At 40.1% G+C, this 16,953-nt stretch overlaps 2 protein-coding genes across 3 annotated transcripts in view; both read left to right on the top strand.

Moving 5' to 3' along the window:
• Positions 1-3,006: 3,006 nt before the first annotated feature.
• On the top strand, positions 3,007-9,774 carry c1qa (complement component 1, q subcomponent, A chain). Its single transcript, XM_041871827.2, has 6 exons — positions 3,007-3,104; positions 4,243-4,413; positions 5,930-6,273; positions 6,544-6,630; positions 6,882-6,926; positions 8,421-9,774. The coding sequence occupies exons 1-6, from the start codon at positions 3,086-3,088 to the stop codon at positions 8,526-8,528; spliced, it is 774 nt and encodes a 257-aa protein (XP_041727761.1). The 5' UTR covers positions 3,007-3,085; the 3' UTR covers positions 8,529-9,774.
• Positions 9,775-16,511: 6,737 nt separating this feature from the next.
• The window catches only part of LOC121558447 (complement C1q subcomponent subunit C), a 5,906-nt gene continuing 5,464 nt past the window's right edge, over positions 16,512-16,953 (top strand). Inside the window, exon 1 of one of the 2 annotated variants that reach the window (XM_041871829.2) lies at positions 16,512-16,590. The gene's annotated coding sequence lies outside the window, so the exon portion shown is untranslated. Of the gene's footprint in view, positions 16,591-16,610; positions 16,638-16,953 lie in introns of those variants that run through there. The other variant, XM_045213509.1, reaches the window with a different exon arrangement.

Here is a 16,953-nt window from a genome sequence, read left to right as displayed (position 1 = left end):
GTGTTTTAACCATGTTAAGTTGTTCCAGTAAGAAGTGGTTTAGTGTTTTCACCATGTTAAGTTGTTACAGTAAGAAGTGGTTTAGTGTTTTAACCATGTTAAGTTGTTACAGTAATAAGTGGTTTAGTGTTTTAACCATGTTAAGTTGTTCCAGTAAGACGTGGTTTAGTGTTTTAACCATGTTAAGTTGTTACAGTAAGAAGTGGTTTAGTGTTTTAACCATGTTAAGTTGTTACAGTAAGAAGTGTTTTAGTGTTTTAACCATGTTACGTTATTACAGTAAGAAGTGGTTTAGTGTTTTAACCATGTTAAGTTGTTCCAGTAAGAAGTGGTTTAGTGTTTTAACCATGTTAAGTTGTTCCAGTAAGAAGTGGTTTTGTGTTTTAACCATGTTAAGTTGTTCCAGTAAGAAGTGGTTTTGTGTTTTAACCATGGTAAGTTGTTCCAGTAAGAAGTGGTTTAGTGTTTTAACCATGTTAAGTTGTTCCAGTAAGAAGTGGTTTTGTGTTTTAACCATGTTAAGTTGTTCCAGTAAGAAGTGGTTTTGTGTTTTAACCATGGTAAGTTGTTCCAGTAAGAAGTGGTTTAGTGTTTTAACCATGTTAAGTTGTTCCAGTAAGAAGTAGTTTAGTGTTTTCACCATGTTAAGTTGTTACAGTAAGAAGTGTTTTAGTGTTTTAACCATATTACGTTATTACAGTAAGAAGTGGTTTAGTGTTTTAACCATGTTAAGTTGTTACAGTAAGAAGTGCTTTTGTGTTTTAACCATGGTAAGTTGTTCCAGTAAGAAGTGGTTTAGTGTTTTAACCATGTTAAGTTGTTACAGTAAGAAGTGGTTTAGTGTTTTAACCATGTTAAGTTGTTACAGTAAGAAGTGGTTTAGTGTTTTAACCATGTTAAGTTGTTCCAGTAAGAAGTGGTTTAGTGTTTTAACCATGTTAAGTTGTTCCAGTAAGAAGTGGTTTTGTGTTTTAACCATGTTAAGTTGTTACAGTAAGAAGTGGTTTTGTGTTTTAACCATGTTAAGTTGTTCCAGTAAGAAGTGGTTTAGTGTTTTAACCATGTTAAGTTGTTACAGTAAGAAGTGGTTTAAGTTATTTCTGTAAGAAGTATTTTAGTGTTTTAACCATGTTAAGTTGTTTCAGTAAGAAGTGGTTTAGTGTTTTAACCATGTTAAGTTGTTCCAGTAAGAAGTGGTTTAGTGTTTTAACCATGTTAAGTTGTTCCAGTAAGAAGTGGTTTAGTGTTTTAACCATGTTAAGTTGTTCCAGTAAGAAGTGGTTTAGTGTTTTAACCATGTTAAGTTGTTACAGTAAGAAGTGGTTTTGTGTTTTAACCATGTTAAGTTGTTACAGTAAGAAGTGGTTTAGTGTTTTAACCATGTTAAGTTGTTACAGTAAGAAGTGGTTTAGTGTTTTAACCATGTTAAGTTGTTCCAGTAAGAAGTGGTTTAGTGTTTTAACCATGTTAAGTTGTTCCAGTAAGAAGTGGTTTTGTGTTTTAACCATGTTAAGTTGTTACAGTAATAAGTGGTTTTGTGTTTTAACCATGGTAAGTTGTTACAGTAAGAAGTGGTTTAGTGTTTTAACCATGTTAAGTTGTTACAGTAAGAAGTGGTTTTAGTGTTTTAACCATGTTAAGTTGTTCCAGTAAGAAGTGGTTTAGTGTTTTAACCATGTTAAGTTGTTACAGTAAGAAGTGGTTTAGTGTTTTAACCATGTTAAGTTGATTCAGTAAGAAGTGGTTTAGTGTTTTAACCATGTTAAGTTGTTCCAGTAAGAAGTGGTTTTGTGTTTTAACCATGGTAAGTTGTTCCAGTAAGAAGTGGTTTAGTGTTTTAACCATGTTAAGTTGTTCCAGTAAGAAGTGGTTTTGTGTTTTAACCATGTTAAGTTGTTCCAGTAAGAAGTGGTTTTGTGTTTTAACCATGGTAAGTTGTTACAGTAAGAAGTGGTTTTGTGTTTTAACCATGTTAAGTTGTTCCAGTAAGAAGTAGTTTAGTGTTTTCACCATGTTAAGTTGTTCCAGTAAGAAGTGGTTTAGTGTTTTAACCATGTTAAGTTGTTACAGTAAGAAGTGGTTTAGTGTTTTAACCATGTTAAGTTTTTCCAGTAAGACGTGGTTTAGTGTTTTAACCATGTTAAGTTGTTACAGTAAGAAATGGTTTAGTGTTTTAACCATGTTAAGTTGTTCCAGTAAGAAGTGTTTTAGTGTTTTAACCATGTTAAGTTGTTACAGTAAGAAGTGGTTTAGTGTTTTAACCATGTTAAGTTGTTCCAGTAAGAAGTGGTTTAGTGTTTTAACCATGTTAAGTTGTTCCAGTAAGAAGTGGTTTTGTGTTTTAACCATGTTAAGTTGTTCCAGTAAGAAGTGGTTTTGTGTTTTAACCATGGTAAGTTGTTCCAGTAAGAAGTGGTTTAGTGTTTTAACCATGTTAAGTTGTTCCAGTAAGAAGTGGTTTTGTGTTTTAACCATGTTAAGTTGTTCCAGTAAGAAGTGGTTTTGTGTTTTAACCATGTTAAGTTGTTCCAGTAAGAAGTGGTTTAGTGTTTTAACCATGTTAAGTTGTTCCAGTAAGAAGTGGTTTAGTGTTTTAACCATGTTAAGTTGTTACAGTAAGAAGTGTTTTAGTGTTTTAACCATGTTACGTTATTACAGTAAGAAGTGGTTTAGTGTTTTAACCATGTTAAGTTGTTACAGTAAGAAGTGGTTTTGTGTTTTAACCATGTTAAGTTGATTCAGTAAGAAGTGGTTTAGTGTTTTAACCATGTTAAGTTGTTCCAGTAAGAAGTGGTTTAGTGTTTTAACCATGTTAAGTTGTTCCAGTAATAAGTGTTTTTGTCTTTCTCTGTTTGTGGTGGTGATCCAGTCAAAACAGTTTGAGGAAATAAATCTACTGACTCATGTGTTTCAGTGGGTGAGAGTGTATGCTGCAGGCGTGTGTGTGTGTGTGTGTGTGTGTGTGTGTGTGTGTGTGTGTGTGTGTGTGTGTGTGTGTGTGATCAATGTAATAACTAGTGGATGGACTTCATTCAACAAAACTAAAAAGAAGGAACAGACACACAAGACATCTCTAATCTGGTCTATGCTGAACACAAACACCGGTGAGTGATACATATCTACACATATTAAATAGACATGTTATATACAGATATATTTATAAGAGAGTTTAGACATTCGACTAATGACTTTTGACTTTTTGGAGAGCAGGGGAGGATTAGAGGTAGAAAGCATTACGAACTCAGTGCTCTAACACAGGTTTTCCCAACTTTCTCCTCTGCCCTCGAAATGTTTTGGGGGGGCCCGAGGAGAGGGTTGGGAAACCTGGGAAACGTCTTGGGGGGGCCCAAGGAGAGGGTTGGGAGAGATGTGAAACATATTGTGTGGGTGAGGAGAGGGTTGGGAGAGATGTGAAACATATTGTGTGGGTGAGGAGAGGGTTGGGAAACCCTGTTCTATCCAACTGAACCATCAGAGACTGCTGTTCTATTCTGGATCTGAGCATGTAGACCAGGGTTCGGCCCTCCAGGACCGTTTGATTACACCCTAGACCAGGGTTCGGCCCTCCAGGACCGTTTGATTACACCCTAGACCAGGGTTCGGCCCTCCAGGACCGTTTGATTACACCCTAGACCAGGGTTCGGCCCTCCAGGACCGTTTGATTACACCCTAGACCAGGGTTCGGCCCTCCAGGACCGTGATGTAGACACATGAAACTCTATAGCAGTGTTTCCCAACTCTGTCCTCCTGCCTCCCAGCCAGTACACATATTGGTTCCATTCCAGTAGCAGCATATTACCCCATCAAATAACCATCAAGCCTTTGGGTGAACCAACCAGCTAACTATCAAGCATTTGATTCAGCCCATCAAATAACCATCAAGCCTTTGGGTGAACCAATCAACTAACTATCAAGCATTTGATTCAGCCCATCAAATAACCATCAAGCCTTTGAGTGAACCAATCAACTAACTATGAAGCATTTGATTGAGCCCATCAAATAACAATCAAGCCTTTGGGTGAACCAATCAACTAACTACCAAGCATTTGATTCAGCCCATCAAATAACCATCAAGCCTTTGGGTGAACCAATCAACTAACTATCAAGCATTTGATTCAGCCCATCAAATAACCATCAAGCCTTTGGGTTCAGGTGTGTCATCTCTCCTGAGATGTCATATCTCTCCTGTGATGTTGTATTTGACCCTCTATGATGTCATCTCTCTGCGTCCTGTCTTCTCAGGGTTCCTGAGGATGATGTCAGGCTACTCACTGTCTGTGGTGTGTGTGGCGGTGCTCCTTTCCTTGGGGCGATGCCTGGACAGATGCTCGGTCCAGGACGGAACACCAGGAGCGCCAGGAGCTCCAGGCCGGGATGGACGACAAGGAGCAAAGGGAGAAAAAGGAGAGTCAGGTAACAGAGAGATGGACGGATGAGAGAGAAAGGAGAGTCAGGAAAGAAAGGAAAGAAAGAAAGAGCATGTTATATTAACTGTCAGTAAAGAGGACTGTGTGGTTAGTGTGCTCAGGGTCTGTTATAGTGTGTTATAGTGTGTTATAGTGTGTTATAGCGTGTTATAGTGTGTTATAGTGTGTTTTAGTGTGTTATAGTCTGTTATAGTGTGTTATAGTCTGTTATAGTGTGTTATAGTGTGTTATAGTGTGTTGTAGTGTGTTAAATAAAAAAAATAAAAAATAAATTGGTCATTTAGCAGACGCTCTTATCCAGAGCGACTTACAGGAGCAATTAGGGTTAAGTGCCTTGCTCAAGGGCACATCGACAGATTTTTCACCTAGTCGGCTCGGGGATTAGAACCAGCGACCTTTCGGGTACTGGCACAACGCACTTAACCATTAAGCTACCTGCCGTGTTATAATGTGTTAGTGTGTTATAGTCTGTTATAGTGTGTTATAATGTGTTATAGTGTGTTATAGTCTGTTATAGTGTGTTATAGTGTGTTATAATGTGTTATAGTGTGTTATAGTGTGTTGTAGTGTGTTATAATGTGTTATAGTGTGTTATAGTGTGTTATAGTCTGTTATAGTGTGTTAAAGTCTGTTATGGTGTGTTATAGTGTGTTATAGTGTGTTATAGGGTGTTATAGTGTGTTATAGTGTGTTATAATGTGTTGTAGTGTGTTATAATGTGTTATAGTGTGTTATAGTGTGTTATAGTGTGTTATAGTCTGTTATAGTGTGTTATAGTGTGTTGTAGTGTGTTATAATGTGTTATAGTGTGTTATAGTCTGTTATAGTGTGTTGTAGTGTGTTGTAGTGTGTTATAGTGTGTTATAGTGTGTTATAGTCTGTTATAGTGTGTTATAGTGTGTTATAGTGTGTTATAGTCTGTTATGGTGTGTTATGGTGTGTTATAGTGTGTTATAGTGTGTTATAGTGTGTTATAGTGTGTTATAGTGTGTTATATATAGTGTGTTATATATAGTGTGTTATATGTGGTCCTCTGTAGCTCAGCTGGTAGAGCACGGCGCTTGTAACGCCAAGGTAGTGGGTTCGATCCCCGGGACCACCCATACACAAAAATGTATGCACGCATGACTGTAAGTCGCTTTGGATAAAAGCGTCTGCTAAATGGCATATTATTGTTATTATTATTATTATAGTGTGTTATGGTGTGTTATAGTGTGTTATAGTCTGTTATGGTGTGTTATAGTGTGCTCAGGGTCCGTTATAGTGTGCTCAGGGTCCGTTATAGTGTGCTCAGGGTCCGTTATAGTGTGCTCAGGGTCCGTTATAGTGTGCTCAGGGTCCGTTATAGTGTGCTCAGGGTCCGTTATAGTGTGCTCAGGGTCCGTTATAGTGTGCTCAGGGTCCGTTATAGTTTTCTCGGGGTCTGTGGTATAGAACTGAAAAGTGCTCATCTAAAGGTTGCTTTTTAGTAAACCCCTGTCCCTCACTCCTCTTTCTCCCAGCACTGCAGCTGGATGCGGTGTCGCCCCGTGTCCTGAAGGGGGCGAAGGGGAGCCGGGGGTTTCCGGGGGACATGGGGCCTAAAGGCTTCAGAGGAGATCTGGGCCCTGAAGGCCCCCCTGGCCCCCCGGGCCCCCCTGGGCCCCCGGGGATGGGCGGGGACCAGGCCCAACAACAACGTGCAGCCTTCTCTGTGTCCCGGACAGACAGCTCCTACCCCCTCTACAATCGACCCCTGACATATAACACCGCCATCACTAGCAGCAGCCTGATCAGTTTGACCTCTGGAATCTTCACCTGCAGCATATCTGGAGTCTACTACTTTGTCTTCCACTCAGAGGCCAAGGTAGGCAGACAGACAGGTACTACTCAGACAGACAGGTATTACACTCTCTCTCTCTCTCTCTCTCTCTCTCTCTCTCTCTCTCTCTCTCTCTCTCTCTCTGTCTCTCTCTCTCTCTCTCTCTCTCTCTCTCTCTCTCTCTCTCTCTCTCTCTCTCTCTCTCTCTCTCTCTCTCTCTCTCTCTCTCTCTCTCTCTGTCTCTCTCTCTCTCTCTCTGTCTCTCTCTCTCTCTCTTTCAACATCTTGTAAAACAGTGTGTGTGTGTGTGTGTAGGTGAGCATGTGTCTGTCTCTGAAGAGTGACGTGCTGGGAGAGAAGAAGCTGGGTTTCTGTGACTACAACAACAGAGCCACTACCCAGGTATGGTTACTATGACAACACCACGTAGGGTTACTATGACGACACCAGGTAGGGTTACTATAACAACACCAGGTAGGGTATGATGACACTAGGTTGGGTTACTATGACGACACCAGGTTGAGTCACTATGACGAAACTTGGTAAAGCGTTTAACAATGTTAACTTATCAATTACAGTATCAACCATATACAGCTTTAACAACATATATTGCTATGGTAACACTATTTTATTGTTAATTCCATGTTGTGTAGGTTCTGTCAGGAGGTGTGGTGTTGGACCTGTCACGAGGCCACAAGGTTGGAACCATCCTCCATACTAACCAATCAGCACATAGTATCATCCATACTAACCAATCACCACACAGCATCCTCCATACTAACCAATCAGCTCATAGTATCATTCATACTAACCAATCAGCACAGAGCATCATCCATACTAACCAATCAGCCCAGAGCATCATCTATACTAACCAATCAGCACAGAGCATCATCCATACTAGCCAATCAGCACAGAGCATCATCCATCCTAACCAATCAGCACAGAGCATCATCCAGTGGGGAACAGTAAGTGCCTTCTAGGCCTACGAGAACGCCTAAGGAATGATAAAATAATTTGTATTTAATTTCTATCTTTTCAATAATATTGAAATGGTAATCTGATTAATTTATTATTTTCAATGATATTCAAATGTAATGACTTCAGTTTGTGTTGGAAAGGAAAGGGTTGTTTAACGTTGAAGAGAAAAAAATATTCAATCAGGATTTTTCTTTGGTGGTCTCTGGGAAGATAAATCTAGCTATCTAGCTTAGCTATTGGCTTTCAGAAGCTGGACAGAAGGCCTCTGCCATTCAACTGTATTAGAGCAGAATTTTGGAGTGACAATGGAATCAACCAATCACATTTTGACTTGCAATGGGTGGGACAGTTTTACACAAAAAATAAATAAAAGTAGGCCTAGAGACATGTGAGTACTGAGAGTGCGAGCCTTTAGTTTTCCCATGTCAGTACTGAGAGTGTGAGCCTTTAGTTTTCCCATGTCAGTACTGAGAGTGTGAGCCTTTAGTTTTCCCATGTCAGTACTGAGAGTGTGAGCCTTTAGTTTTCCCATGTCAGTACTGAGAGTGCGAGCCTTTAGTTTTCCCATGGTCAAGTTAGTTTGTGTTGTAGGCTAGTAGGTGTTATTGTTGAGGACTGAGGAGGATGTGTTTGCTAATTTGTTAGCATCACCCTTTTCAAGATTAACTTTCAACAAGAAGTTGAGTTTAAAATGATCATCATCACACCACTGTTTTGTTATTGCAGCTCGCTACTTGGGTGATCATGACTGGGTGACCACGACTGGGTGACCACGACTGGGTGACCACGACTGGGTGACCATGACTGGGTTAAACACGGTTGCATTAAAATTTTAGATCACTGGTTACTTTGTGTGCAGAACTTGATAAAATATGTTTGCAATGGGAAGTAGCAAGCTAATAGTAGTATATTTTGATTTCGAAATGCTAAATGGTTGTGTGTTTCTATTGTCTGATGGCCTTCTGGCTTGTTATGTCAGAGTGAATGGGATGCTTTATTATTTTGCTGTGTGTGACTGCAGTCTTTCTATCACCTGAGCTATATATGTTTTATAAAAAATACGCTCTTCTACATCATCCATACTAACCAATCACCACACAGTTTCTGAAAAACACACTAAATGATTCTATAACCAGGTGTGTTAATATAACCAGGTGTGTAACCAGGTGTGTTAATGTAACCAGGTGTGTAACCAGGTGTGTTAATATAACCAGGTGTGGCTGGAACCGTTTAAAGACGAGCAACCGGATAGTGTGAAGACCGACACGAAGAACAAGAAGATTGTGTTTAACGGCTTCCTGCTCTTCCCCACCGGGAAGTGACGTCACAACGCCATGCAGTGACCTCATCACATGAGCTGTCCCAGGAACCAACCATGGCATTACTAACACTGTTCTATACTGATCTATACTGATCTATACTGTTCTATACTGATCTATACTGATCTATACTGTTCCATTCTGATCCATACTGATCTATACTGTTCCATTCTGATCCATACTGTTCTATACTGTTCCATTCTGATCTATACTGTTCTATACTGTTCCATTCTGATCTATACTATTCCATTCTGATCCATACTGATCTATACTGTTCCATTCTGATCTATACTGATCTATACTGATCTATACTGTTCCATTCTGATCCATACTGATCTATACTGTTCCATTCTGATCCATACTGTTCTATACTGTTCTATACTGTTCCATTCTGATCTATACTGATCTATACTGTTCCATTCTGATCCATACTGATCTATACTGTTCCATTCTGATCTATACTGATCTATACTGATCTATACTGTTCCATTCTGATCCATACTGATCTATACTGTTCCATTCTGATCTATACTGATCTATACTGATCTATACTGTTCCATTCTGATCTATACTGATCTATACTGTTCCATTCTGATCCATACTGTTCTATACTGTTCTATACTGTTCTATACTGATCTATACTGTTCTATACTGTTCCATACTGATCTATACTGTCCTATACGGATCTATACTTTTCTATACGGTTCTATACTTTTCTATACTGATCATCTATACTGATCTATACAATTCTATACTGATCTATACTGATCTATACTGTTCTATACTATTCTATACTGATCTACACTTTTCTATACTGATCTATACTGTTCCATACTGATCTATACTGATCTATACAGATCTATACTGATCTATACTGTTCTATACTGGTCTATACGGCTCTATACGGTTCTATACTGATCTACACGGTTCTATACTGATCTGTACTGTTCTATTCTGATCTATACTGTTTTATTCTGATCTATACGGATCTATACTGATCTATACTGATCTATAATGTTCTAAACTGATCTATACTTTTCTATACCGATCCTGCCGTTACTGATTTAAAATACAGTGCCTAGTGAAAGTCACACACCCCTTGCGCAGTCTTCACATTTTGATAGCTTAAATCTAAAAAGGGATTAAATGTGATGTTTTTCTTACCAATCTACACAACCTACTCCACATTTTCAAAGTGAAAGAAAATTATAGAACATTTTCAAAATGAATAATAAAAATACAATTTAAAACGAAGATGTCTTGATTGTGTATGTCTTCCCATCCCAGAGTTAATACTTCTGGAAGTACCTTTGGAAGCCATTACAGCTGTGAATCATTTTGAATAAGATTCTACCAGCTTTGCCCAACTCCTAGGGCCACATCCAGCGCCTTCAGAAAGTATTCAGACCCCTTGACTTATTCCACATTTTGTTGTGTTTCAGCCTGAATTCAAAATTGAATAAATATTATTTTTTTCTCACCCGTCTACACACAATACCCCATAATGACAAAGTGAAAACGTTTTTTTTTACAAATATCACAATGACATAAATATTCACATCCCTAAGTCAAAACTTTGTAGAAGAACCTTTGGCAGTGATTACAGCTGTGAGTCTTTCTGGGTAAGTCTCTAAGGATTATCAAAACTGTAACTCGGCCACTGGTAAGGAACTCCAGTGTGGATTTGGCCTTGTGTTTTAGGTTATTGTCCTGCTGAAAGGAGAATTAATCTCCCAGTGTCTGTTGGAAAGCAGACTGAACAAGGTTTTCCTCCAGGATTTTGCCTGTGATTAGCTCCAGTCAATTTCTTTTTTATCCTGAGAAACTCCCCAGTCCTTAACGATTACAAGCATACCCATAACATGATGCAGCCACCACTATGCTGGAAAATATAGAGAGTGGTACTCAGTAATGTGTTGTATTGGATTTGCCCGAGACATAACACTTAGTATTCAGGACAAAAAGTGAATTGCTTTGCCACATTTCTTTGCAGTATTACTTTAATGCCTTGTTGCAAACAGGATGCATGTTTTGGAATATTTGTATTCTGTACAGGCTTCCTTCTTTTCACTCTGTCAATTAGGTTAGTATTGTGGAGTAACTACAATGTTGTTGATCCATCCTCAGTTTTCTCCTATCACAGCCAATAAACTCTATAACGTTTTTAAAGTCACCTTTGGCCTAATGGTGAAATCCCTGAGCGGTTTCCTTCCTCTCCAGCAACTAAGTTAGGAAGGAGGCCTGTATATTTGTAGTGACTGGGTGTATTGATACACAATCCAAAGTGTAATTAATAACTTCACCATGCTCAAAGGGATATTCAATGTCTGCTTAGTTTTTTTATTTTTACCCATCTACCAATAGGTGCCCTTCTTTGCGAGGAGTTGGAAAACCTCCCTTGTCTTTGTGGTTGAATCTGTGTTTGAAATTCACTGCTCAACTGAGGGACCTTATATATAATTGTATGTGTGTGGTACAGAGATGAGGTAGTCATGTCAGTACCCTATCAATCATGTTAAACACTATTATTGCACACAGAGTGAGTCCATGCAACTTATTATGTGACTTGTTAAGCAAATATTTACTCCTGAATTTATTTAGGCTTGCCATAAGAAAGGGGCTGAATATTTATTGACTCAAGACATTTCAGCTTTTCATAAAAAAATAAAAAAACATAATTCCACTTTGACATTATGGGGTATTGTGTGTAGGCCAGTGACAACATCTCAATTTAATCCATTTTAAATTCAGGCTGTAACACAACAACATGTGGGAAAAGTCAAGGGGTCTGAATACTTTCTGAAGGAACTGTACACTGAGTGAACAAAACATTAGGAACACCTGCTCTTCCCATGACATAGACTGACCAGGTGAATCCAGGTGAAAGCTATGATCCCTTATTGATGTCACTTGTTAAATCCACTTCAATCAGTGTAGATGAAGGGGAGGAGACGGGTTAAAGAAGGATTTTTAAGCCTTGAGTCAATTGAGACATGGATTGTGTATGTGTGCCATTCAGAGGGTGAATGGGCAAGACAAAATATTTATGTGCCTTTAAACGGGGTATGGTAGTAGGTGCCAGGCGCACCGGTTTGAGTGTGTCAAGAACTGCTACGCTGCAGGATTTTTCACACTCAATAGTTTCCCGTGTGTATCACGAACGGTCCACCACTCAAAGGACATCCAGCCAACTGGACACAACTGTGGGAAGAATGTGGCCAGCATCCCTGTTGACTCCAATTTACATATTGTAGAGTCCAACCCCGACGAATTGAGGCTGTTCTGAGGGCAAAAGGGGGGATGCAACTCAATATTAGGAAGGTCTTCCTAATGTTTTATACACCATTGTTTTTTTATCAAAATTGCTCAAGCTCAGTAAATTTAGTTGGGAATCATTAATGGACAACAATATTCTAACCTTGTCTCTGATTTGGAGACAGGAACACTCAACACCTCTTGGAAAGGTCTTTGGTTTTCCTGTGACTTTTTACCTGGGATTTGCATTTTACATTTACATTTGAGTCATTTAGCAGACGCTCTTATCCAGAATGACTTACAGTTAGGGCCTTAAGACAGCTAGGTGAGGTAGTGGCAGTGCTGGCAACACTAGCTGCAGTAACACATGGAGAGGGGTCACACTGACAATCAGAGAGGGGGAAAGGTATTGTGGCCCTGGTGGCACCAAATAATCAAAGGTCTGACTGCACAGAGATGCTTGGGAAAATGGTCACAACGCTGGACCAGTGTGTGTGTGTTTCAGGGGAAGGGGGGTGTATCTGAGCTCCGTCAGATAGGACTTAACATTGGTTACTCAAATCTCCCCATTCTTGCTCAATTTGGCATGCCTTCTCAAACAGCTACAACTGTATAGGCATTCACACATCAAGTATTTTCTTGAGTTGGGCTCGGGATTGGAACAACTGTTGAATGTCTGCGCTTGTGGTTGTTTGTGGGGGAAGGGTGGAGAGTGTGTATGAGTGTGTGTGTGTTTGTGTCCCACATCTGTTGCTATGGAGTTAAGGACAACATAGGATGAATAATCGCTTGCCAAAAATGTAATGTTTGTAATGCCAGTCCTGGTTAGAGGTAACAGTCCTGGTTAGAGGTAACAGTCCTGGTTAGAGGTAACAGTCCTGGTTAGAGGTAACAGTCCTGGTTAGAGGTAACAGTCCTGGTTAGAGGTAACAGTCCTGGTTAGAGGTAACAGTCCTGGTTAGAGGTAACAGTCCTGGTTAGAGGTAACAGTCCTGGTTAGAGGTAACAGTCCTGGTTAGAGGTAACAGTCCTGGTTAGCGGTAACAGTCCTGGTTAGAGGTAACAGTCCTGGTTAGAGGTAACAGTCCTGGTTAGAGGTAACAGTCCTGGTTAGAGGTAACAGTCCTGGTTAGAGGTAACAGTCCTGGTTAGAGGTAACAGTCCTGGTTAGAGGTAACAGTCCTGGTTAGAGGTAACAATCCTGGTTAGAGGTAACAGTCCTGGTTAGAGGTAACAGTCCTGGTTAGAGGTAACAGTCCTGGTTAGAGGTAACAGTCCTGGTTAGAGGTAACAGTCCTGGTTAGAGGTAACAGTCCTGGTTAGAGGTAACAGTCCTGGTTAGAGGTAACAGTCCTGGTTAGAGGTAACAGTCCTGGTTAAAGGTAACAGTCCTGGTTAGAGGTAACAGTCCTGGTTAGAGGTAACAGTCCTGGTTAGAGGTAACAGTCCTGATTGTTTTCTACATACACTCACTACCAGTCAAAAGTTTGGACACCTACTAATTCAAGGGTTTTTCTTTATTTTTTACTATTTTCTACATTGTAGAATAATAGTGAACCCATCAAAACGATGAAATAACACATATGGAATCATGTAGTAACCAAAAAAGTGTTAAACAAATCAAAATATATGTTATATTTGAGACTCTTCAAATAGCCACCCTTTGCCTTGATGACAGCTTTGCACACTCTTGGCATTCTCTCAACCAGCTTCACCTGGAATGCTTTACCAACAGTCTTGAAGTAGTTCCCACATATGCTGAGCACTTGTTGGCTGCTTTTCCTTCACTCTGCGGTCCGACTCAACCCAAACCATCTCAATTTGGTTGAGGTTGGGGGATTATGGCAAGAACAGCTCAAATAAGCAAAGAGAAACGACAGTCCATCATTACTTTAAGACATGAAGGTCAGTCAATACGGAACATTTCAAGAACTTTGAAAGTTTCTTCAAGTGCAGTCGCAAAAACCATCTAGCGCTATGATGAAACTGGCTCTCATGAGGACCGCCACAGGAAAGGAAGACCCATAGTTACCTCTGCTGCAGAGGATAAGTTCATTAGAGTTAACTGCACCTCAGATTGCAGCCCAAATAAATGCTTCACAGAGTTCAAGTCACAGACACATCTCAACATCAACTGTTCAGAGGAGACTGTGTGAATCAGGCCTTCATGGTCGAATTGCTGCAAAGAAACCACTTCTAAAGGACACCAATAAGAAGAAGAGACTTGCTTGGGCCAAGAAACACGAGCAATGGACATTAGACTGGTGGAAATGTGTCCTTTGGTCTGGAGTCCAAATTGGAGATTTTTGGTTCCAACCGCCGTGTCTTTATGAGACGCGGTGTGGGTGAACGGATGATCTCCGCATGTGTATTTCCCACCGTAAAGCATGGAGGAGGAGGTGTTATGGTGTGGGGGTGCTTTGCTGGTGACACTGTCTGTGATTTATTTAGAATTCAAGGTACACTTAACCAGCATGGCTACCACAGCATTCTGCAGCGATACGCCATCCAATCTGGTTTGGGCTTAGTGGGACTATCATTTGTTTTTCAACAGGACAATGACCCAACACACCTCCAGACTGTGTAAGGGCTATTTGACCAAGAAGGAGAGTGATGGAGTGCTGCATCAGATGACCTGGCCTCCACAATCCCCCGACCTCAACCCATTTGAGATGGTTTAGGATGAGTTGGCCGCAGAGTGAAGGAAAAGCAGCCAACAAGTGCTCAGCATATGTGGGAACTCCTTCAAGACTGTTGGAAAAGCATTCCAGGTGAAGCTGGTTGAGAGAATGCCAAGAGTGTGCAAAGCTGTCATCAAGGCAAAGGGTGGCTACTTTGAAGAATCTAAAATCTAAAACATATTTTGATTTGTTTAACACTTTTTTGGTTACTACATGATTCCATATGTGTTATTTCATAGTTTTGATGTCTTCACTATTATTCTACAATGTAGAAAATAGTAAAAATTAAGAAAAACCCTTGAATGAGTAGGTATGTCCAAACTTTTGACTGGTACTGTATATACATATATATTTTTTAGATATATACATATATATATTTTATATATATACATATATATATTTTATATATATACATACATATATTTTATATATATATATATATATTTACAAAAAATATATATGGGGGATTGGAAATGGTGCAGACAATTACATTGGAATCTACCATCTATCTGCAATATTAAAACTCATCTACAAAAAAGATAGCTAGGTGAGACAACCACATATCACAGTCACACGTTGCTCCTTTCATATTTCTATTGATTCTGTATTGATCCTGTCATCAGCATCATGGTATGGTTATGGCTGTCACTGCCAGGGACTGGGGGGTTTGTCAGGATCTAGAAATATGAAAGGAGGAAGACCTGCCTCAGTTTTTATTTATTTATTTTATTTCACCTTTATTTAACCAGGTAAGCCAGTTGAGAACAAGTTCTCATTTACAACTGCGACCAGGCCAAGATAAAGCAAAGCAGTGCGATAAAAACAACAACACAGAGTTACATATGGGGTAAACAAAACATAAAGTCAAAAATACAACAGAAAATATTTATACAGTGTGTGCAAATGTAGCAAGTTATGGAGGTAAGGCAATAAATAGGCTATAGTGCAAAATAATTACAATTTAGTATTAACACTGGAGTGATAGATGTGCAAGAGATGATGTGCAAATAGAGATACTGGGGTGCAAATGAGCAAAATAAGGGGATGAGGTAGTTGGGTGGGCTAATTTCAGATGGGCTGTGTACAGGTGCAGTGATCGGTAAGGTGCTCTGACAACTGATGCTTAAAGTTATTGAGGGAGATAAGAGTCTCCAGCTTCAGAGATTTTTGCAATTCGATCCAGTCATTTTCAGCAGAGAACTGGAAGGAATGGCGGCCAAAGGAGGTGTTGGCTTTGGGGATGACCAGTGAGATATACCTGCGCATACTACGGGTGGGTGTTGCTATGGTGACCAGTGAGCTAAGATAAGACAGGGATTTGCCTAGCAGTGATTTATAGATGACCTGGAGCCAGTGGGTTTGGCGACAAATACGTAGTGAGGGCCAGCCAACAAGAGCGTACAGGTCACAGTGGTGGGTAGTGTATGGGGCTTTGGAGACAAAACGGATGGCACTGTGATAGACTACATCCAATTTGCTGAGTAGAGGGTTGGAGGCTATTTTGTAAATGACATCGCCGAAGTCAAGGATCGGTAGGATAGTCAGTTTTACGAGGGCATGTTTGGCAGCATGAGTGAAGGAGGCTTTGTTGCAAAATAGGAAGCCGATTCTAGATCAAACTTTTGATTGGAGATGCTTAATGTGAGTCTGGAAGGAGTGTTTACGGTCTAACCAGACACCTAGGTATTTGTAGTTGTCCACATACTCTAGGTCAGACCCGCCGAGAGTAGTGATTCTAGTTGAGTGGGCGGGTGCAAGCAGCGTTCGGTTGAAGAGTCTACCCTGATGTAGAGTTTATTTTTCACACACACACACGCACACGTGACCGTGGCCCTGGAGATGTGAAACCTGCTGAGGATGCAGATGTGACTAGAGGTTCCACTTTTGTTCCAGTTCCTCTTTTTTTTTTTCTCATTTTACGTAACATCTCTCTCTCTCTCTCTCTCTCTCTCTCTCTCTCTCTCTCTCTCTCTCTCTCTCTCTCTCTCTCTCTCTCTCTCTCTCTCTCTCTCTCTCTCTCTCTCTCTCTCTCTCTCTCTCTCTCTCTCTCTCTCTCTCTCTCTCTCTCTCTCTCTCTCTCTCTACAATCACACAGTATTGTACAGTATTGTGAATCTTCTCTACTGCAGGTAAGTCTGTTTTAACTAATCTGCGATATAACCGGACATAACCAGTGGTAATAAATTAACTTCTGTCCTCTGCTGCTGTAGTTTGTGTCACAGGGTTCATAACAGTTGAACTGAATTTGTTGATAGAGTTGTTAAATCAGTATGACTTTCTCTCTTTGGATATACTTTACACAGGGTTTTGTGTTATAGACATAATTAACACAAACAGATTTCAGCAACTCAGTTTGTTCATTCTGCTGGTGTTGATAGTTTTACCTCTCCTCTCCTCTCCTCTCCTCTCCTCTCCTCTCCTCTCCTCTCCTCTCCTCTCCTCTCCTCTCCTCTCCTCTCCTCTCCTCTCCTCTCCTCTCCTCTCCTCTCCTC

Source organism: Coregonus clupeaformis, unplaced genomic scaffold (assembly GCF_020615455.1).
Source record: "Coregonus clupeaformis isolate EN_2021a unplaced genomic scaffold, ASM2061545v1 scaf0117, whole genome shotgun sequence".
NCBI lineage: Eukaryota > Metazoa > Chordata > Actinopteri > Salmoniformes > Salmonidae > Coregonus > Coregonus clupeaformis.
The sequence above is the reverse complement of the archived record's forward strand: the minus strand, read 5'-3'. Positions and strand labels throughout refer to the sequence as shown.

Bases quoted from the DNA above. Each gene is read 5' to 3' on its own strand.
- c1qa (XM_041871827.2), top strand. The intron at 4,414-5,929 runs GTAACAGAGAGA...TCTTTCTCCCAG, and splicing joins GGGAGAAAAAGGAGAGTCAG to CACTGCAGCTGGATGCGGTG. The intron at 6,274-6,543 runs GTAGGCAGACAG...GTGTGTGTGTAG, and splicing joins TCTTCCACTCAGAGGCCAAG to GTGAGCATGTGTCTGTCTCT.